This window comes from Scomber japonicus, chromosome 4 (assembly GCF_027409825.1).
Source record: "Scomber japonicus isolate fScoJap1 chromosome 4, fScoJap1.pri, whole genome shotgun sequence".
In the NCBI taxonomy this organism is placed as follows: Eukaryota; Metazoa; Chordata; class Actinopteri; order Scombriformes; family Scombridae; genus Scomber; species Scomber japonicus.
Window position 1 is genome coordinate 7462469 of NC_070581.1, and position 23197 is coordinate 7485665.

General features: G+C 38.7%; 1 protein-coding gene across 1 annotated transcript in view; it reads left to right on the forward strand.

The window, feature by feature from the left end:
• Positions 1-22931, forward strand: part of LOC128357186 (plexin-B1-like) — a 63229-nt gene extending 40298 nt beyond the window's left edge. Inside the window, exons 13-39 of the mRNA XM_053317447.1 lie at positions 1289-1387; positions 1920-2042; positions 4534-4627; positions 4740-4909; positions 5796-5947; positions 6038-6143; positions 7088-7224; positions 7373-7546; positions 9421-9655; positions 10081-10323; positions 10488-10664; positions 10838-10986; positions 11133-11233; positions 11330-11547; positions 11704-11882; positions 11987-12053; positions 12421-12567; positions 12820-12994; positions 13326-13429; positions 13637-13721; positions 14161-14333; positions 15278-15438; positions 16674-16821; positions 17230-17294; positions 19204-19279; positions 19509-19583; positions 21428-22931. Coding sequence (XP_053173422.1) covers positions 1289-1387; positions 1920-2042; positions 4534-4627; positions 4740-4909; positions 5796-5947; positions 6038-6143; positions 7088-7224; positions 7373-7546; positions 9421-9655; positions 10081-10323; positions 10488-10664; positions 10838-10986; positions 11133-11233; positions 11330-11547; positions 11704-11882; positions 11987-12053; positions 12421-12567; positions 12820-12994; positions 13326-13429; positions 13637-13721; positions 14161-14333; positions 15278-15438; positions 16674-16821; positions 17230-17294; positions 19204-19279; positions 19509-19583; positions 21428-21532 — 3738 coding nt within the window. The 3' untranslated portion in view covers positions 21533-22931. The remainder of the gene's footprint in view (positions 1-1288; positions 1388-1919; positions 2043-4533; positions 4628-4739; positions 4910-5795; positions 5948-6037; positions 6144-7087; positions 7225-7372; positions 7547-9420; positions 9656-10080; positions 10324-10487; positions 10665-10837; positions 10987-11132; positions 11234-11329; positions 11548-11703; positions 11883-11986; positions 12054-12420; positions 12568-12819; positions 12995-13325; positions 13430-13636; positions 13722-14160; positions 14334-15277; positions 15439-16673; positions 16822-17229; positions 17295-19203; positions 19280-19508; positions 19584-21427) is intronic.
• The last annotated feature ends 266 nt before the right edge of the window (positions 22932-23197 follow it).

Genomic DNA, 23197 nt, shown 5'->3' on the forward strand with positions numbered 1-23197 from the left:
TAAAAGGAACAGTTAGATATTGACATGAAGCTACACCCAGGAGGTGATTAAATGAGCTCTGGAAGCAGGGGGAAACAGCTAGCACCTACAATCCTGCCCAGGGACGTTACACAAATTCCCTTAAAATACTGCATAGGAACATTAAAGCCTTGATCTGCAGTCAGTATATAAAACTACGTGGTCCACATTGTAATGCAGACACTATTGAATATTCAACACTACACTTCCTTTGTTCTTACATTCAGTAGTTCTCGGTCAACAAGAAAGGCAAATGATAGACACAGAATCAATGCAATCCCAGATGCTAGGATGAAACTCAAGGCAGTAACCTGACAGGTCTTACTGACTAGCTTGCACTCTCCATGCCATTTCTGTTCACCTCATTCAATGCAAGCTGCAAATGCTGTATTAATCCAGACCATGAATTTCCACCTGCAAACTCAGGAAGGTTGCTGTTTCTGATCATACAACTCCCTCCTTCTGTTTTACTTGTATGTTTAATATTTTGTTGTTCTGATGTGTTTTTTCTGTCAACCATTGCATTTTTGATTTTTTGATTTTTTTGAAGTTTTCATATTTCGTTTGCGGCTGCTTTTGTAGCTGCTTTGTTAGTCTTTTGACTTTCTGTCTCCGGTTATAGATTGATTTAAATTTGAAAGAGAATTTTATGTCAGATCTCGTTTTATACAGTAAATGACCAACAGTATGTGGACCATCTCAGACCATCTAACAGGCAAGTCTGGTTTGGTAGATGGGAGGAGAATGTAGTCTGATCTGATGTATAGTATAGTGTAAGTGTAATGTTATGGTTTCAAGCTAATAATTGACTCATGCTAAGGTCATTAGTTCCCCTTATTAGTTTTATCCCCTTATTTATTTCCACAAATAGATTTGAGCGAAACATCCATACAAAGTGTGCTTGTGAAGATCAATGTGGAAGATCTTGAGTGGCCTGCACAGAGCCCTGACCTCAACCTCTCCAAACATCTTTGGTATGAACTGGAACTTGAGCCAGGCCTAATTGCGTAACAGAACTACCTAATGCCACTTGTTCCAACAGATGTTAGAAGCATCTAAGTCTGTCTCAGACAAGCAAACTTTGTCTTGGAAGTGTGGAGCAACCTCATAGAAGTGCCCATAAATATGACATATTCACAGAGCAGGGTTCCACATAATGTTGGCCATTTAGAAGAAAATTCCAATTGTACGGTCCATAAAGTACGCCTGCATTTTCTTTTCCATTATGTGTATATATAGGATATTATAATGGTTATTAATGTGCCATTAGGAATGTCCATGTGTGGAGAAAGTTCAGGATTCCTCTCTCCTTCCTGTCAATGTGGAGAGGAAGATCACTCTGGTGGGACAACACCTAAACCTGTTTCAGGTAATGTAACCATCCTTAGTAGTAGTAATGTAGTACTACTCCTAGTCTGTATTCACACAGCTTATTCATATAACATATCCATCTTATATAGCTTCAGAATTATAAGGTCTAGGGCTGGGATGTCATGGACAGGCAAGTCCTGAAGCTTTGTTTACCAGCATTGAGGGCATATGAGGGCAGCTTTGCTTACATATCCTGAAAAGTAACTGTCCTGGGACATGCATACATTTTCTGTCTTATTTTACAATGATGTAAAAGCTTATATTAAATGCTTTATACCATGGGGATTTCTAATGCATACTGTGGTTTTGGATAGATTTTCACTGTCATAACAAAATGGGCATTATTATATGAGCCATTATTTCAAAAATCAATAGTATGAATTGTAGCTTTTGCGTCGATAGTGCTGTACTTTGACAGTGGGAACTCTATTTATACCATCTACTGTACTGTAGACATTTTGACATGGGTCAAATACAAAATGTTGTATTATGTGTAAACTTAAAAATGCGTGGTATGTTTTATCTTTCAGGATGAGGATTTGGAGTATGAGTGCGTGTTGGACGTTGAGAATCAGTCAGTGGTGGTGGACGCCTCTGTGGAGCTGGATGCCACTCAGCAGTCAGTCTTCCTTATCACCTGCCAACCACATCAGGTCAGACATTTCCTAACATGGTGATTGAGCTCAATGTTCTGATTCTTTGATGCTACGTGCTTCAAGCAGTGTTTGTGTCTGTTCTTTCAAGAACGGGCCTGGTTGGTTTTCCATATAGGCCAGACCATAATTGTTTATATTAAATTACATACGTAACCATCATTTTAATTAAATACTTTTCAGGATTGTAACATCATGGTTCTTGAATTTCCTGTGGATCAGGCTTCTGTGGATGGATCCTTTTATTTCCTTTTGGTCCTTTGCCAGCAAATGTACCATCTGTCAGTAGCTCACTATACATATGAATGAAATGAATGAATGACATTTTTATTGTTGTGTCACGCATACAACAATATGCCCAGCCTGCATGGGGCTTACAAGACACCACAAATTCAAACAAGCCAGGATTAGAGTACAGCAGATACATTGTCAAACAGTAGAGAAAGAACATAAGGACACAATTAAGGCAACTTTCACTTTCATGATGATTGAGTAGTACAAAACCATTAATTTACTGACTTGCCTTCTTTTTTAAGGTTTTTTATATACAGTTTAAACACATCAAAATTAAACAGCCATTCAAGTTTTTGCTCATCTGAATATTTCAAGATTATGTCGAGCGATTTCATGGAACACTAAGTCTCTTAACTCATCATAATTTGTACAGTGCAAAAGAAAATGGGACCCACTTTCCACCTCACCCATCTCACTCAACTCACACAGTCTGTTTTCCTCTGGAATATCTTTGAATCAACCAACCTCAGTGGTCAGAGGAAGAACACCAGCTCTCAACTGTGAAACCAAAGATCTTTGGCTTCTGGGAAGACAAGATGTAACATATAATTCAGGGTCGAAATTCTGTTTCATATGCACATATGTCCATAGTTTTGGCTTCGACAAAACATTTTCAAGCCATTTTTCTTCATAAAATTTGCATTACATCACAGATTATTCCTGTATATATTAAGCATATCCACCCCCTCGGAAATTGAGTGTTCTCCACATACGCTTACTTATTGATTGTATCCTCTGCCATTTTTATTAGATGGTTCCATAATCGGATTTCACATTTCACATTTTTGTTGTATGGACCCTGGTAGACCCAGCTCATGTCTCCCTGAACTGCTGGGATTGGAGCAAATCTATGGACCCCTAGTCTTTTAGCTCTGTTCTGTATTGTTTCTATAGTTTTAGATTCTTTTAAACCCCTCACCCCTGCAACATTACTCAGTATAGGGGAGACACATGCACTGTAAAATTGAGTATATGTAAAATAGCCAAGATAATTACATACTCCCTTATAGTTTATTAATCACTAATCCCAAAGCTCTCCCAACAGAGTCAGCAAGGGACCTAATTCCAACCTCATAGGTCATAAATTCATCAAGAAAGAAATCCAAATATTCATATACACTTATATATTTTAAAGCTACTGAACCAAAACTAATTATTTTTGCACGCATAATTTTTTGTTCTGATTAACCCTTATAACACCACAAACTAACCACATTTAACATATTCTGTGCATCAGACTCAACCAGTAATAGTATATCATCCGCACAGAATAAATTACCCAATTTAGTATCATCTAAGCATATGCCTAGATTAGCTCCCTTAAGCCGTTGAGTTAAGTCATTCACATATAATCAAACCAGTCAGTAGACATATCATTGATCTCAACACAGGCAACTGAGCAACTATACAAGGTCTACATTGCTATAGAATCTACCATCCACCCCCACTGCCATCATTTTAAAGGCAAGCAGATCTCTGTTAAACCAATCAAACTTTAAAATTTAAAAGTCAACAAAACATGCATAAGTATGTTTTTTATTTGACAATCCTAGTTCTTATAATAGATGATACTGAGTGTATATGATTATTATTGTATAATTGTTTCTTTCTAAATCCATTTTGCTCATCCACAAAATATTGTCCCATTTCTAAATACTGTGTGCCTGTTATTCTGTATAGTAGAATACAATTTTTTAAACTGTACTAAGGAAACTAATGCTTGTATAATTGAGGGGTATTCTGGGGTCATTCTTCAATGATGTTGGAACAGGCTTAATAATAGTCTTGTACATAATTTGAGTCCCTATTCTGCAGTTGCAGTATTAAAAAAGAGAATTTATCTGATTCTTATTGCCTCATTTAGTTGAACTAAACCTGAACCCATCAGGCACCATTCATAATGCTTGTAAATTTGCATAAATCAAACAAAAAAAGAGGTCGCAAACAACCCCTACACTACATCAATAAACCAGAAGCGTGCTATAACAGCAAATCAATAAACTACCATCTCTTGATTACATACTTTTGTGTTTTTGCATGAGTGTGTTTCATTAGCTCTCATAACCAATGCTTCTGCAGATAATTTGACACACACTATAATGGTTTTGCACACGCCCGTGCATAACATCAGCTCATACATCTCATAACTTGCATTGCTTATGCTGTTTTTAACTGTTGATTGCTGTTTGTGCTTCAGTATGCCTATTCTGCCTTGATGGAGGAATATGCAGCCATGATTAACGTGAGGAGGAAGAACAACTTTCTCATCGACAGCGCTGAGGATCTTTACGGTGGGGACCAAGTTGTAGTATTTGTGTGAGAGGGAGGATGAGACTGTTTACATTTGGATACTGTATGTTTGTTTGATTCCTCACTGACTTCCCTTTCTCTTCCTCTCTTCAGTGACTCTGTTTAATTGTTCGGTGGGACGGTCAGACTGCAGCCGATGTCGCACTGCTGACCCCAAGTACGGCTGCGTTTGGTGCGGCGGCGCTTCGAGCTCTCGCTGTATCTACCAAGACTCCTGCACTGATGAGATCAAACACACCTGTCCTGCACCTGTCATTCACTTTGTAAGATTTTAAACCCCTTTCTTTTTGCCAGGAGAGGAGGGAAAAAAAGAAAAAAGTTGTAGAGGAATTCATTTTTCATAATGATTTTCATTCTTGTGTCTGGCGGTTTTTATCTCGTTATGACTGCTGGATTGGTTTTAGTGCAGTGTCTTGTATTCTCTCGTTGCTGTGTGTGCAACTCAAATGGGCTGATGGAACTCTCTTTGTTTAATTTACTTTGCAGTTCAATCCAGTTCAGTTTTTATTGGCCCACATGAAAATTTAACTCACAGCGAGTGAAAAACAGGCTCATCCATCTACCGCTCCAACATTCTGCTTCTACTACTTTCATTGAAAGAACCGCCCCAGCCGAAACATGACAAAACAGCTTGAGAGGACTTTTGTTTCATTTGTTTCTCACTTTGCATGCTTTTTTTTTTGTATTTTTGCATATTTTTACATCTTAACAGTAGAGAGATGACAGGAAATGTAGGAAGAGAGAGATGGGGAATGACTGTTCCTGGCCAGACCTGAACCAAGGACCATCTGAGTCATGGCATCTTCAACTTAAACCCACCTGGACAACCTAATATAGTTTTGTGCCATTTTTAAGTGACTAAACAGCAGTATTCATCACATTTGCTTTGTGACTTGTGGCAAATAAATGAGGGCATTGTTTCAGTCAAACTTGAAATACCACGTTTGAATCAAGCAATACACTTAGTTTCAGGAATGCTGACAAACCATCAGCTGACTGTCATCACATTCCTCCTGTACATCTATTTTTATGCTGTCATGCTATCTGAGGCAGTACAATTTGCTGCTGTCTGACTGTGTGTGGATTGTGATCTTTTATTATTCAAGAAGAACACTGGGTATACTTTACATACTTTGTCTTATGTTTCAGTTGGACCCCGTGTCCGGTCCTGTGGAGGGAGGGACGGTTGTGACTATTTCAGGCTCTAATCTCGGCCAGAGAGCTGAAGACATCCAGACCTCGGTCACAGTGGCTGGAGTTCCCTGCAGTGTCATCCACAGCAGATATGAAGTCTCGTCGAGGCGAGTTATACTGTTACGCCGCAACATGAATGACTTATGAAATGTTTTTATCCTTCGTAGTGGTAACAGTTCTATGCCTGTATCTTGTAGGATAGTATGTGAGACTTCAGGCAGCGGAGGAGAGAAGAGCGGCCAGGCCTCAGTCAAAGTGAGAGGGGGAGGACTCGGGCTGTCAGCTCAGATCTTCAGCTTCCAGGTAAATGCAGCAGCAGTCTGTTTGTTTGCATGCACGAGAAACCAGGTTACACAGGATAACAGTTAACATACGCTGGAGTATTTCTATAACCCCCTACCTCACAAACTGCATTTCTGATATACCTAAACTTAAATCTATAGAAACGTAACCACAACCTTTTACTTAAGTGAATGCAAACTGCTTCTTCAGACTTTGTCCTGCAGAATTGTATAATTATGTGGACGTGATTAAACAAGCATTATAAAAACAAAGAGGTCTCTTGGGCATTTTCACACCCAGTTCACGGGCAGTCGTTATTTTTAATTCTGGCGTGTTTCCTCCTGAGTTAGGTTCAGTTAAATATGTGAGAACATAATAATCGCTCTTGGGCGTGAACCTAAATAGACTGTATTTTTTTAAATCTGTAAGTGATTCCTTGAAATGCTTCATTTAAATAGTGTGATACAACTATGATATGTCTGTGTTGTGACACAACTACATAAAGCACAGGTAGAGATTAGAATTGACATGAATTTACAGATTTTGCTCTTAAATGTCCATGTTCATTTACATCAATTAAGGAGACAACAGCTTCCACGTGGCTTTTCTCAATCAGGCTTCACTTGAAATTGTGCCTTGTGTAATGTAAGTGAACCCCTGCAATGCAATAAAGTAGCGACTTGTCTCCTTATGTACATTACATCATAGTAAAAGGATTGCAGGTTCGACAACAGGCTTAATTAATTGGCCCGAGCAATTGACAAGCAAATTAATAGTGTTACTGGCTGGCTGTGAGGCAACCCTATAGTATTCCCAGCCCCCCCCCCCCCCGGTGTCTCTTTTATCTTCTCGATAAATCTTCCACTCAGTATCGGATTATTGATTGTACTTTTTTTTCCTCTGTCTTGTGCATCTTTGCATCTCATCCTTTATCTTTCTTTTTCTCCTTGTCACTTCATTATAAGGATCCCGTACTGAGCGGCATCTTCCCCCAAAGAGGGCCCAAGGCGGGGGGCTCATCTCTTACCATCAGGGGCCGGAGACTGAGGACGGGACACCCGAATGAAGTCAGCGTCCTAATTGGAGGGGTGCCATGTATTGTGTAAGTGTTTCAACTGTTTTAATCAGTTGTTGGAGCAAGAGTAAAAAAAAACACTTTTTTAATTTGATACTTATTTTTACACACACTTATTTGTGTAATAAAAAGTGTAGAAAGTGGGTTAAAAAAAAAAATGTTTTTCTTTGTTCAGGCTAAACATCCTGGAGGATCAGATCAGCTGTCTGACCAGAGGCAGTAACCGAACAGGGGAGCATGGCATCACTGTGCGGTTTGGTGGAGCCGAGCGCCACCTGCAGGGTTTGGTGTATCATTACACTCCCAATCCCAACATCACAATGGCCGCTCCATCTAAAAGCTTTCTCAGGTGCTTGTCAGTGTTAATAAAGCAATACATAGTTTTCCATGTATTCTGTATTTTAACTATAAAAGCACTGCACATAGTAAAATTACTATGGTGACACCGTTAAGCTTGGTCTGGATACAACTGAGAGTTAAGATGAAGACACTAAATCAGTACAATTTAACAGCACAGACATTTGCACCATTTTTTACCAAAAAGACTGAATGCTCCTGAAAATGTCAAATGGTGTAACCACAAAAGAATGATACATATTAAATATTTTGTCCACCTACTGTGTATTTAAGTGCACTTATACAAATAATTACTTAGTATAAAAAATGTAAATGGTTCCTGATTTCCATGATTCCCCAGATTAAATGTAATATTTAGAACGATTGTATTCCATTAACTTTATTTAATATAAAAAGTTATAATGTAAGATCATGCCAAACTAGTTGATATGGTGTTTTATTGAGAATTTAGTGTTTTTAACAAGTTGAATTATTTGGTTATAACGTTTTTATGGTTACACCACTTACTCCCATAATCCTCTAATATATTCTCTCAAAATGGATTAAAAGCAGAAATTTGATGCTGGGTCCACAAAAAAAAGTAAGAAACTAACCCCCCCCCCCCCCCCCCCCCTCACATTGACCGTTACAGAGAAGAAGCTGAAGTCTTTTTAGTCTAGATTAGTTACAGATGGCCAAAAAGGCTCCACTGTGCTCAGGCTTTTAAATGACTCAAAGGTTAGAATTAGGATAGAGTTAGGATCCTGATGTATTTGTTTGTAAGATTAGATTAGATTTACCTTATTTGCTTCTTGAGAGATTGTGGGCCTAGACGATAAGATTATCCAGGTATCCCACACATGTTTGATTTTGCATATCACTTAAATACATAAGAGCATGAGAGTAGTATTGTCTAACAGTGAAAAAAGAATTGAACCTAATCAACTTTTGTGTCATCCCTTTTGTAGTTGCTATTGAGTCAATTTCTGTTTACTGAAGGACACCCTCAAAGTGTTGTGCTGGTAAAATGAAAGAAAAGCTGCACCACTGGAAATTGCTTTAAGGGTATATTTTCAGGGGTTTCTGTTTATTATGGGAGGAAAAAGATGGAACTTCAAGTAGCCACTTCACCTGATTTATTACTGCTGACTGAACATTGTGGCTTAGGAAGCTTCATCTTAAATCTTATGGTGTAAAATCTATGACACTGACACAGAGAAGGAGAGAGACTATAGAAGAGAGAAACAGAGTAGCGATGGACGGACAGCGGTAGAAACATTATAAGCAGGGATGTGATCTAAATGGATTAAAAAGACATTTTTCATTTCATCTCGACTTCAATGGCTCACAACACCACCAACATGTCCATATGACAAAGGTAGCCAGTAATACATATTAAGTGATCCTTTTTTCTTTTACAGAAATATAATCAAAGCAATTTAAAAGCTTTACCAAAAATCTCCCACAATTTTCATAACGTATTCAATCCCTGATACTTTGTTGAGCTGACAACATCAAGCTATTATTATAATATCTCATTACATATTGATTTCTTCTTGCAAGATGAATGCAGTTAGGATTCCTAAATTCAGCAACAGGAAACACTTACTTTAGCGCTGCCCTTACTTTCCAGATGCTTTAAAACAGCCCAACATTAGTATTATTTACTGATGCACAATAGTTGCACTCAAAAAAGATCAACTGCGGCTGAGCTTATTTAAATTTCCAACTAAATCATATCATTGTGGTTATAAGATGTTATACCAAAGACAGTCATTTGCAGTAAGCTTGGTAAATACCCTTCTAAAACAACAGATTATTTTATCCTCAGATGAAATATGATAAGTTAACTACAGTGATCTTCTTTTCCACTACTTTGCCCTGCAGTGGAGGCAGAATCATCAGAGTTTCTGGTCAGAATCTGGATGTGGTCCAAGAGCCCAAAATGAGGGTCACCCTCAGTCCTCCAGACACTCTCCCTCCAAGGAAGAGAAGGAGCATCAAAAGGAGGAATGAAGGAAGCCTGAATCGAGGACGGGATCACAAGGGTCCACTGAAGAGATGGAGGAGGATCGTCCCAGAGGCGGACTGCCCCGAGGGTACCCTCTGTCATGTCAAACAGGTATGTAATGTATATGTGATCACTTCATACTGTGATGATCTGAACGTACAATGTGCAATGCTGGTCCTTTTTTCCTTTTTGTAGTTTTTAATTTTATTGTTGTATATATATATATATATATATATATATATATATATATATATATATATATATATATATATATATATATATATATTTACATATATATATATACATATATGTTATAATTGTACTTTACGGTCCTTTTATTTTGCATTTTAGGGTCCTTTTATTTAGTTTTGAATTTGATTGTTGTAAACATTTGTTTATTGTTTTTTTCTTATATCACTATCTTTTTGAGCTGCTGTAGCAATGAATTTTCTCCACTGTGGGATCAATAAATGTATCTTATCTTATCTTATACCTAACCTATCACGTCATCCTTTGTTTGCTTTCCTCTACTCCAGTATGAGTCTCGCTGCACAGTGAACAGCTCTTTCCTCATTTTATGTCCGACTCCGGCGGTGGGTCCAGAGGCCAGGAGAGCCAGGGTCAAAGTTCATTTTCTGCTGGACAGTCTCCATTTTGACTTCAGCGCAGTGGGCAATGAACCCTTCAGCTATGAGCCCAACCCGAAGCTCTACTCACTGAACCAGAATGACCCCAGCAAACCCTACCACCACAAACCCGGCAGCATCATCTCTGTTGAAGTGGGTGCCAGTAACCTTCATCCCCTTCTTTTTACTTCTGACTGTTTTTAAAAAAAAGTCCCTTTTATAAGCACAGTTTCGAAAGAAGTGCTGCAAGTATCACCTAAACATGTAATAAAAAGTGAACTAGAAAGGTCATACTGTATGTCATCTTTTACTTGTAGGGAGAGAACCTGGATCTCGCCATCTACAAGCATGAAGTGGAGGCTCGGATAGGGGAAGGAGTGTGTTCGGTGAAGACCCTGACACACAACCACTTGTACTGTGAGCCACCGTCCCAGCAACCATCAGTCATGGCTAACAAGAAACTGGATGGACTGGACAGTCTGCCTGAGTTCACAGTGAGTAAATGATGTTGGGCAACTGGAATTCTAATTCGGTGCACATTCAGTGTAGATTCAGTGGGTAAAGGATATAGCAGTAAATCTGTGCAAAGGAACAACAGTGTGTATGCTGCTGGCCACACAAATACTGTCTGTCCTTTATTGTGTAAAAAATATTTTTTGCTTTCTAGGTGAAAATGGGGAACCTGAACTTCTCCTTGGGCAGAGTGCAGTACGACAGCCAGGCCCAGTCCACATTCCCCCTGGAGGCCCAGGTGGGAGTTGGTGTAGGAGCCTCCATAGTGGCTCTCATTGTGCTCATCATAGTCCTTATATACAGGTAAACACATACATTACTGTTATTTCACTTTAATTCCACTGATAACCATAATACTCACATCATGCATTGAACAGTAGGTGGCTACTTTTATTTATGTAGTAAGACTTTTCTTAAAGTAATGTTGTCAATTCATTGTTGTTGATCAGGAGGAAGAGCAAACAGGCCATGAGGGATTATAAGAAGGTGCAAATACAGCTAGAAAACCTGGAAACCAGTGTGCGAGACCGTTGTAAGAAGGAGTTCACAGGTACCAAACCAGACCTTCTGTTACCAACTTTTAAAAATAACATCAGCTCAACCATTGTCCTAAAATTGAGCCTTTTATTTACATCCCTTCCTTTAGACTTGATGACTGAGATGATGGACATGTCTAGTGACCTGGTGGGTTCAGGGATTCCCTTCCTGGATTACCGGGCGTACGCAGAGCGCATTTTCTTCCCAGGCCACCAGGAGTCGCCACTGAGACGAGATCTGGACGTCCCAGAAAGTCGAAGGCAGACCGTGGAGCAAGGGCTGGTTCAGCTGTCTAACCTGCTCAATAGTAAACTCTTTCTCACCAAGGTCAGCGAACAGTTATTAAATAATCATTTTTAGTGAATTTGTTACTGCAACAGATCAATTAAAACATTTTTGGGTGTAGAAACTGTAATGGAGATTTTCCAAAACCGTACTTTTCTGAATAACTTGATGATCTTCTTCTCCCTGTTGTCCCTTCAGTTTATTCACACTCTTGAGGTCCAGCGGACATTTTCCCCAAGGGACCGCGCCTATGTGGCCTCTCTGTTAACTGTCGCCCTGCATGGTAAACTGGAGTACTTCACAGACATCCTAAAGACCCTGCTTAATGATCTGGTGGAACAGTATGTTGCCAAGAACCCCAAACTGATGCTCAGGAGGTGAGGAAGGGAGCAAATTTGTCCAGTTTTGTTGGTGGGTAAGGGGTTTCCCTTATCCACTGATTGTTATGGATTGCTTACATGTGTACTTTAATTTTTTCCAGAACTGAATCGGTGGTTGAGAAGCTCTTGACGAACTGGATGTCTATTTGTCTATTCACCTTTCTGAGGGTATGTAGTGTCCACTTGAATAGAGGTCAATAACATAAAGATGAACTTGTGATGCTCTTATGTTTCTTATAATCCTATAAAACTGAAATCACCTTTGGCCTTTACTGAAGAGAAGTCATCAATCAATTTATCTAAATTGAATGTGGATTTTTGAGAAGAAAAGTTAGATACAATCATAAGGCAGAGCACATGTTACGAAATGTTGATTCTAATCCACAATTCAGCAATTTTAAGTAGCTTTGATAAAGGTAAGCTCAGTTCAATCTGTGGGATAAAAGGTCTGAAGCAAAGTAATAGATACCACTTGACTAAGAGAACCCATCGAGTGTCTCTTAAATGGATTGACCTTCCATCTTTGCTTGGCCAGGAATCAGCAGGGGAGTCATTCTACATGCTGTTCAGAGCAATAAAGCACCAGGTGGACAAGGGACCCGTGGATGCTGTGACAGGAAAAGCCAAGTACACTCTGAATGACAACCGGCTGCTCCGAGAGGACGTGGAGTACCGTACCCTGGTTAGAACACACATACATACAGGATACAGTATATAGTATATATTAAGTCATGAACACACAACCATTGAAAATGATTGGGTATATTACTTAAAAATATGACTTTTATGTCTTCATTCTCTTTTGCAGCTGCACACAACATATAAGAATATAACCAACTTGTTCAGGCCATACTCACACAGTGTAATCACACATACAGTACTGTTGTGTTTCAATGTTTCTAGCTGTAACCAACCCTCCTTTACATCTTTCCAGACCCTTAATGTCGTGACGCCGAATGCTGCAACGACCGGAGGCACTACTACCCAGACGGTGCCCGCTAAGGTCCTGGACTGTGACACCATCACCCAAGTTAAGGAGAAACTTCTTGAACAAACATGGAAAGGGACATCATTTTCCCAGAGGCCACACATTGACTCATTACACCTTGGTAAGTGTGGTTTATTTCACTATATCACTCTTCTCCACTTGTCTTAATACAGTGAAATGTGGACAGCTGTTCCTAGGAAGTATTTGATCATATTAAAGGATAGATTTGTTTTTCTTATGTTCAATAGATTCCATGAAATGAACAGAAGTATCAATGAATTGATCCTATTAACAAGTATTGTTTCATAGAGCACCACTGTTGTCCAAAAACTATTAAAAACAGTGAGCAACATGTGTGTCATTTATGCTTTTGATCCTCTATCATTGAGACTTAGTCTGAAGTAATATACAATGTGCAGTTGCATGGATTTACACACACATTGTCCCTCCAGAGTGGCGTGCAGGTGTTGCAGGTCACCTAATCCTATCAGATGAGGACCTGACATCAGTAGTGCAAGGCTCATGGAAGCGCCTTAATACACTGCAACACTACAAGGTCAGTGCAAGTCACACAAACACTAACATACACACACACACACACACACACACACACACACACACACACACACACACACACATCAATCTACCATGTGCAGAATAATACAGCTGTTAAAATAATTTCTGAAATTAGCCCACATTCATCAAAGTCATGTGTGTTAAGACCATTTTATTTCCCACTGTGTAATACAATGGTGTGATGCAGGTTCCTGATGGAGCAACAGTCGCTCTGGTCCCCAGGAACGCCAAACATCACCTCCATGACAGCCACGATTACATGCCTGGAGAGAGTGAGTCTCATGCACACACACACACTCTACACATACACAAACACACACTCTACACATGTCTTTAAGTGTGAATAAGCAGCCGTTTTAATGCAGTCAGTTGAAGAGAGTCAAAATAACCAGGAGAGGTCACTGTTTGACTGTGTATAATTACAGCATGTTACACTGATTGAGGTGTATAGCCTCAATCAAAAGTGTAAAGCTGAGATTTAGCCTTAAACATTGCTACAAATCAGTAGGACAATAAGCAATATTATTAAAAAGTACTGTATTATTTTACCCTTTTGTGTTCCTAATATTACAATGATTGTAACATTAAGAATTTTTGGTTACAGTCACAAAATCCACCATAGTTTCACAAAGATTCAAAGCACTGACATCATCTGAACAGGAGTTAACTTACAGAAATATACTCATTTGACTGTTTGTCCCCTCCTACCAGAGACCCCAATGCTGGATGATGGGGAGGAAGGAGGAGTGAGGCTATGGCATCTGGTGAAAGCCAGCGAGGAGTCTGAGCTGCCCAAGCACAGGAGAGGCAGTCTGAGGGAGAGAGGCGGAGAGAGAGCTAAGGCCATCCCCGAGATCTATCTCACACGACTGCTCTCCATGAAGGTAAAAGTTATCAAAATTATGCATTCAAATGTTTATTAAAAGAAACTCAACATTACCCATGACCCCAGCTTATTTTCTATAAAGAACATTTAACACAACATATATTCACACATGCAGTCCCCCTTACAAATGTATGTCTTAAATCTGGGCCTCCTGTATTCATTTATTTGCCTCTTATAACCTGGACAACAGCTCCTCAAATGGAAGCTAACAACAAAAATCTGGCTCTGATAAGATGGAGGGTTCACTGACAGCCAGCACTGCAAGACGGCAATCATACTAGATCATAACAGCTCGAGAAGTGAAGTGTGGACGATTTAAGAGAGCCACAGCAAATAAAAAACCTCGCCATGGCCACTTCATGTCTTTTACAACAAACTGTATGGTACATGGTTTGGCATACAATGCTTTTATGATCTGGATGGTTAGGCAAGGCTCTGATAACACCTCATATTTGCTACTAATGGACAGTATTTAACTGCACATTTTTATTTCTGTGTTGACTTTTAAATGCCAGTTATGTCCTGACTAAATCTGAAAATGTTTCAACATACTTATGGAAATTTTGACACTTAAAAATCTACTAAATTAGCCAAAAGGTATGAGACAGAAGGATATAGGGACCCAGAAACTTTACCTCAGCAGGGTAGGAATCATTCACAGGAGATACTTCTATTTTTGCTCTAAGGGGGCAGAAAGTAATTTTGCAATAGATTTCCCACAAGGTTCTTCCTCATAACCATAATGACTGTGGCTCTTAGACTATACTGACACTTCATCAGCATAAAAAATGATTAATTTGTTTATTTACACATGTTGAGTACTGTAAGTTATCTGTCCAACTGGCAGAATAGACTATTAATTTGTTAGCTTTTGTTAAAGGAGAGAATCTTATCTTTTGATTTATGCTTTATTTACGTGTTTCACTCCGTCTGCTGTCTCAGGGCACTCTGCAGAAATTCGTGGACGATTTATTCACCGCGATCCTCAGCACCAGTCGTCCCGTACCTCTGGCCGTCAAATACTTTTTTGACTTGTTGGATGAGCAGGCTCTGCAGCACAACATCAACGACCCTGAGACCATCCACATCTGGAAAACCAACAGGTATTTGGCCCGACGGCAACAACTCACAAAAGGTTTTGATGTTTGGAGACGGGGGGTTGGAAGACAAGGATGGGTCACGGGCCAACTTCTGGTGGGCCGCCACGTGAGAAAAGTTATAAACACGTTTCAAGGGGAATTTCATCCAAAGGTTTAAGAAGCTTGTGTGTCAGTAAAATCTACCCACACAGAACATATGGACAACAGTTGATCACATACCATTTTACTGGGTGGTGATTTTAAGATGAATTTGAAATGGAAGGGCTTTGATACTGTTGTCACTAGTACAAACTGTATGGATAGTTACTGTGTTGTTGATTTCACTCACATTTTAATGAGGAACTGATAAAATACAGTTTGTAGGATAAATCTGCCCTTTCACTATCTGTATGAGGAAAAATCCCCTGTACTCCAACTACACAGTAATTATGGGTAGCCATAGGTCTCTTGAAAGAGGCTGTGTACACACGTCCTAAATCCAACTTCCTTTGGGAGGCAAGTTCAAATTAGACACTAAAATGAACATAAATGTCACATGCATCTTGTATGTGCGACTATCTTTTATGTTCCAACCTTCATGTGATTTGTGCATTTGTGTTACCATGGTTACACAATTATTCAGCACAGACATATAGGAACTTTTGTCTTTTTGATGATTAGAAATATGAAAATGAACCTAACTACAGGTCTACATGACTTACACCAGGCATGTCCAAGCAGGAGCACACCAGGCTTGACTCATTTAATCAACTGATCTCAGTCAGCTGATTGGTTGAATCATGTGTGCTCTTTGGTTGGCACACAGCCCTTTATGGAATAGTTTGGACATGCCTAGCTTACACCATTCTCTTAGTAGATTGCTCTTAACAGTTCACGATCTGATGAATATGATAGTAGTTTAGCTTTTGGATTCATAGTAAAATCAAGCCACACTGTCACACACACTGTCTTCTGATTTGTTTTCACACCCCAAACACCATAGTGTCCGAGTAGTCCGGTTGTTTAAACAGCTCCAACAAAGTGGGCAAACACAGCAGAGTTTACCCTTTCGAATTGACTAGAATATGTTAGGTGTGAAAGCCCCCTTAAAGAACCTTCTTGTGTTCCTTCATGGTTGCAATCTGAAGAAAAAGTTTCATTAGAAGTGTCCCTTTTTCTCTGCTACTCATGTCAATATTGGTATCCCATACATTGTAAACAGTGGATATGTATTTAACTTGTGCATCCGCTTCCAACAGTTTACCGCTACGGTTTTGGATCAACATCCTGAAGAACCCACAGTTCATTTTCGACGTGCAGACCTCGGACCATGTGGATGCCGTGCTGTCTGTCATCGCTCAGACCTTCATGGATTCCTGCACCATCGCTGACCACAAACTGGGACGGGTGAGCCAACACACAATAATACCATTACAGTTGTTCTGTTTCGGAAATATTGAAGATGCATTCCTGTAGAGAATGGCCTTGGATAAGGAATGTTAAGTGGGTTAATTAGGATTTCAACGATGTGGTACTTTTATTGTAAGACATGTAGAGAATTCCTAAATAGAGGGAAAAATATAATATGGTCTATTCATGCCATGAAGAAAATTAGGTCTTTACTGGTCATGTTTCGAGATGTTAAAATGTGAATAACCCAATACTATTAATCATCCATTCACTAGGAAAATGACTGTAATGAGCCCTTAAAGCCGTGTTTTGCACCCGATGCACGTTTAACTCAAGAAATCTTTTTACAATGCCTGTTAGTATGACATTCAGGACACGTTCTCCTCATTTGTCTTCCTCGCACAGGACTCTCCCATCAACAAGTTGCTGTATGCCAGAGACATCCCTCGCTACAAACAGATGGTGGAGAGGTAGGAATATGGCAGCCAAGTCGCCCCACTGACCCCAGGCATAAAAAACACTCTGGAAGGAGAGAGAGAGAGGAAGGAGGGAGAGGGAAAGAAGGAGGGAGTGAGGCCTAGGACAATCTGTCAGTGCCAGACAGAGGGTAGACTAAGCCTGCGAGGCTTCCATGCATGGATGGTCTGAAAGCAGACTGCTACACTTACTACTGTCTGCTGCACATTAAACTCTGCAGATTACACTGGTGATGTATTAAAGCTTCACTAGACAAGATTTTTATGGAACAAATATGCCTGCTTTATAAGCCTTATTAATCCTATAAATCTAATTTCTTTTTAAAGGATGGCTGCTACATAAAATAAAGTACTACTCTTTTTCTGTAGTACTTCACAAAGTACTGTATGATTAATTATATTTACTTCAGATTCTTCTTATTTACCCTGTAATGACTTTACTTACTTAGCTCGGTACGTAAAATGATGGTTATGCGTAAAATCAGTGGAGTGGCCCTTTAATGAACACGTCTAATTTTTGTTTCATGGTTTATTCATCAGTTTCACTTTCTCTGCTCTCTGTTTTTGGCGCCCTGCAGTTTGTGGCTGAATTATTTACTACAGTAGCAGTTACAGTAAACATGATTATGTACCAATGTCTTTATGCCTGGTACCTTCAAGAATGTTACTCTTTAAATTGAGATTTTTCTGTTACTCCTCATCACCAAATCTGCCCAGAGTGACTTTATATTAAGAATATTAACCTCAATATAGTATTTTTTTTTCCTATTATGGTCAGTTGTTTCTTCAACAGCCCACACGCCACATCTGTCCAATAAAACATCTGTTGTAACTTGTGTTAAAGCTGTTCTAATAAATATTACAAATCACTAATATTAAAAAATGACTAATGTAATGTGAAAGAGGTGACTTATAATGAGCCCACAAGCTTCCCTCACCTGTGCATTTTAGGGTCATTGTTCTGGTAGTCAGTCATTTTCAGGCTCTGATATTCTAACAAGATAGTGAACCTAGTGGTGAAATGAACAGATAATGAACTAGATATTTCCCTTCAAATTACAACACAATATTGGATTTAAATTCATCAGGTCATTTGAAACATTCATTTCAAATGAATGCTTATATTTCTTTATGTTTTCTGGATGTGTAAATAGGTGAAATGTTCACCATTTAAACTTTATGAAGTGATAATACTCCCTGGCCTTTTCATTAGGTACACCTAGGTTGCATTATATAGAGTGAAGTTCCTAATATTTTGTCCACTCCATTAACATACATAAGTGGGACAAATAATTAGGAACACCAGTCAATGTAATGCACCTCAGTATACCACCATCACTTAGTATGATCTCAATAATAAACAAAAAATAGAATTATCACTTTTTTGACAGTGTTAACAAAAACTGAAAATGTGTCAACTGTGCCATTACAACATATTTTTATATGGAGTCACACATTTATTAATAACTGCAATTGCAAAACACATTATGATATAAACACTGTCTGGGCAAAACAACATTAATTATGGCATAATGAGTTATCATCAGCCAAACAAACAATTCCTGGTTAGCAGCTCAATCTAATGACAGTGTTATTGAATATGAATTGAGACAGCTCCGTTTTTCTGACTGACTGAGCTGAGTTTGGCCTTGCTGTGATGTAAATAGCTCCACTTCTTAAAAAAGTCTATTACTCCACCCTTAAGCAATTTGCAGTAAGGCTGTTTCACATCACTTTGTGTGTACTTTGCATACAGGATGAGGTCATTAGGCTTTGTATGACAGATGGTATAAAACAGTGTGTGGTATTTCAAATAATAACATAATGGAAAAAGAAGAGACACAGTGTTCTTTTTACCAATCATTCCTTTTTTTATTACATCTCCTCTCTCTCTTCTCTTCAGGTACTATGCAGACATTCGACAGACCATCTCTGCCAGCGACCAGGAGATGAACTCAGCTCTAGCAGAACTCTCTCGTGTATGTTACCCACTCTTGTTTTCCCACTTTGCAAAAAAAACATTTTCCTTTACAAAGGTTGAACATGTAAATCATTTCAGAACCTGGCAGTTACCATCCGGTTGGTTGCCTAACAACCTAGATGTGGAGCTTGAGATAAAATATGAATGGCAACTATTGCGTTTTTTATTTAACAGTCTCCACCCCCTGATGTTTCTTCACTTCTTCTATTTTCACTCTCCCGATACAGAATTATGCTGCTGAGGTCAACTGTCTTGTGGCTTTACATGAGCTGTACAAGTACATCAACAAATACTACGATCAAGTGAGTATCACTAATGTACAAGAACAAATTTACGCTTCAACTTCTATGTCCAGAAAAAAACACACAGATAAAATAAAATATATCAATAGATACATAATACGTACATCATGTGCCAACAGCAAAACTAGAGTATGCATTGCTAAAAAACCATATTCACCAGCTGGGTCAACATAGCATACATTTAACAGTCTGATGGTCTGAGAGATAAAAGAGTTATTTAGCCTGTTAGACCGGATTGTGGTTTAGATGCATTTTAATCTAGACTACATATAAACATTGACCAGTAGTAATCTATTGCCAAAATAAGTAAATAAGCAAACCATGTTATTTTCCCCTGAGCCCCACCCCCCAGTTACTGTCAAGCTTTCCATTCTTGTTATTTATACAGTTTACCATGATAAGCATGACTAGATCTACCTTACAGGCAATCTGGGCAAATGACTAATGACCCTTCAGCAGAAAGGGGCCCTCAGATGTGGATAATTATGGTTGCTGTTGCAAACCTAGTATGTCCCAAACAAAATATGGACTTACAAGGTTTTCACCCGACAGCAGTGTTATCCAATCAGAATAAAATAAAAGTTGACAGCTGGGCAAGTGATGACTAGTCTAAAATGCAATGTGGCTAGGTTGTATCAATGAGTGTGTGGGAAAAATGATCCACTAGCAGAAAATAGACATTGCTGGTGGTAACCAAAAGCCCAGCAGGGCTGCCAAAAGAAAGAAAAAACTAAAAGAAAAGGAAGAGAAAAAAGCAGCCACAATACAAAGAAGATGTCCAGAAGATAAGTAGCTTTTTCAAAAAGGCTAAAAATGAAGAAGAGGAGATTATGGGGAGGCTAACCCTAGCCCAGCTAACCCGGGTGAAACTAATCCAGCCTTGATGATAACAGTAGCAAATTTACCATCAATTCAATTCATTCAAATGTACCATCTGAAATGACTAAACATAGCTAGCTTGCATGTTAGCCTAAGAGTTGGTTGAAAAAGGTATCTCTGACTGACTTTTCAATGTGACAGCTGACACGTTTTAAAAACAAGAATCTTGTGAAGAGGTCTTAAATATGTATTTTATGGCTATGCTGTTATTTGTGATATTGGGCTATACATATAAAATATTTACTAAATGGTACTGTGCTAAAAGCTACATGCCCAAGGCAAAAAGTCACTATCTTCACCAGCTGATGTTCCATGTAGAAGACATTTCTTTTTCCCTTATGTCCTTGTAATGAGAACATCGTGAGAAACAAATGTAAGAAGGACTGTTATTTTACTTTAATATAACCTTGTTTGACTGCTTACATAATCATTAGTATTTTCAAGCAGTATGTCTCAGGAGAAAATGCTTTTAGGATGAAGTAATGTGTTTGGCGAAGGTAACACTGTATCTCTGGTAAAAGTGGTTGAGGATGCTAGAGTGTCAACTTCCCACAAATCTAATAAACTAACACTAACACTAATCTTAACTCTTATAGTTTCTAGGACAGGTTCCCACACAGAGGAAAAAGAGTCATGACCGAGCCCCCCCCCCCACAAACTAATGCAGTTATGGGATTCTTGGTCAGTGTTAGTAATCTAGTTAAACACACAATTTAATCGATGCCTTATATTTTTGGTTTTTGAAAGGTAATAAAATGCTGAATATCACTCTAACATGCACACAGCTTGAGCATGTTGAGAAATCTTAGTTACAGTTGCTAGGCTATGATAGGACAACCAGGTTAGGGAACAGTCAGTTACATAGATGACCCCCAAATCCTCCTTCCGCTCATTCATTATTCCTTGAAAGCCTATTTAAATAAATATGCAACATTTTTCATCCACCCCCTTTCATCCTCTGTCAGATTATCACAGCTCTGGAAGAAGACCCCACAGCCCAGAAGATGCAGCTCGGCTACAGGCTCCAACAGATTGCTGCTGCTGTAGAAAACAAAGTCACAGACCTATGACCCTCGAGAAAGGAATGGATTTTTCCGTTAAATTTAAAGACATAAATGGGAAAAGGTCCTGTCTCCTGGAGGAAAAAAACGTTCTTTCTTTCTACACTGAAGACAAAGGATCATTGTGGCACATAATGTGATTTCGCTGTCATTTTGACAGATTTAGATATAATCTGATGAGGATTGCTGACACTGGCCATGTTCCCTGTCCCGTGTCCAGGACGTAAGACTCCCTTGAAATTTCCACAGGTCTAACACTGGGAGTAAAAGGACACTGCTCTGAGGGGGGAAACATGTGAAATCAAGCACATCAAAACAAAGGAACCTCCTCTGAACGTTTATCTTTCGCAAAGGGATTTCCTGTTTTGTTGAATTCAAATTAAAGGGAGACATAAGATAAAAAAAATAATAATTTTGTTTTTCCTCTGACTCTGTCTTGATGGATTCAAAGATTTCCTTGACAAACTGCACAGAACATTCCTGCAAGTTTACAGCTACAGTTATTAGCCTTCTGCGGACGCATGAGAAACGTAGGTGGGCTGGATGAGCAAACGGTGAACATGGAGGAAAAGGGAAAAAAAAGGAGGACTTGAACTTTAACATGGACCGCTGTGAAGTTTTCTACCACATGATGTCAAAGTCTTACACAAGGGACAAATAGATTCTGACAAAGTGCTGTGGAGGCTTGAATCGCCGCTCATCGTATCTGAAGGATGTTTTTTCATTCTGCTTCTAGCTTCCTTAAATCGTTCTTCTGAGTCTTACTCTATGTGAGTTCAATTAGCTGTTATTGGACAGTTTGTAGATTTGTGTAAACAGTTTCACCAGGACAGGCTTTCTTTTTTAATTTTTTTCAGCTTTTCACCACCAGTTGTCCTTTAACTGTTATTTATAGATGCTGCCTCATGTAGTTGGAACTGAAAACCAGTGTTTTGTAAAAGTGTTGATTTTTATTAGTACATACATGAATACCTGCTTTCTCATGTTGACCTACTGCAATCGTGAGTGTTTCTGTTGATTAGCTAATATTTTGCAGATGTTTATACATTTTTTAAACAATTGTAAAAAATGTTGTTTAATATATTTGTCCCCAAGACCATTTAGCAAAGGTTCCTATAGCTGTTTTTTAAACTGATCCGTCCTTATAACAGTACCATGGAAGTAAAAGCTACACATAATAAACCATATCTAGACAAAAAATTAACACTATTATAATCTAATCCAGCTCAGTAAAAAAACACATGACCTTATTGTTAATGCAAGACCAAGCCTGCCTGCAAATACTTGGAAATAAGTAAATGTATAAATGAATGAATGAATAAATCAAATGCAGAAAGGAACTGAAAAATATGGCAGTAAATGAATACTACAGTTCTTATGTTATCCTTTGCTGCCACTTAAAAAAAAAGTCCTTAAGTATGGAAGTTAAGGGGAGTCAAGGAACCAGGTTGTCTTTAAAAAAATACTATAAAAACAGTGTAAATTCTGGGGTGACTGTAAAATAAATAATGTGTAAATAAGTCACTACACATTTATTTGTTTATTGTCATTTGTCTATTTGCGCATTTTATATATGTATTTGTATTTAGCCATGCTAGCGCTTATGGAAGATAATGCTCACAATGTTCCACCCAAGATTAATTTTAATAATTTTAGCAATCCCCTTTTCTATTA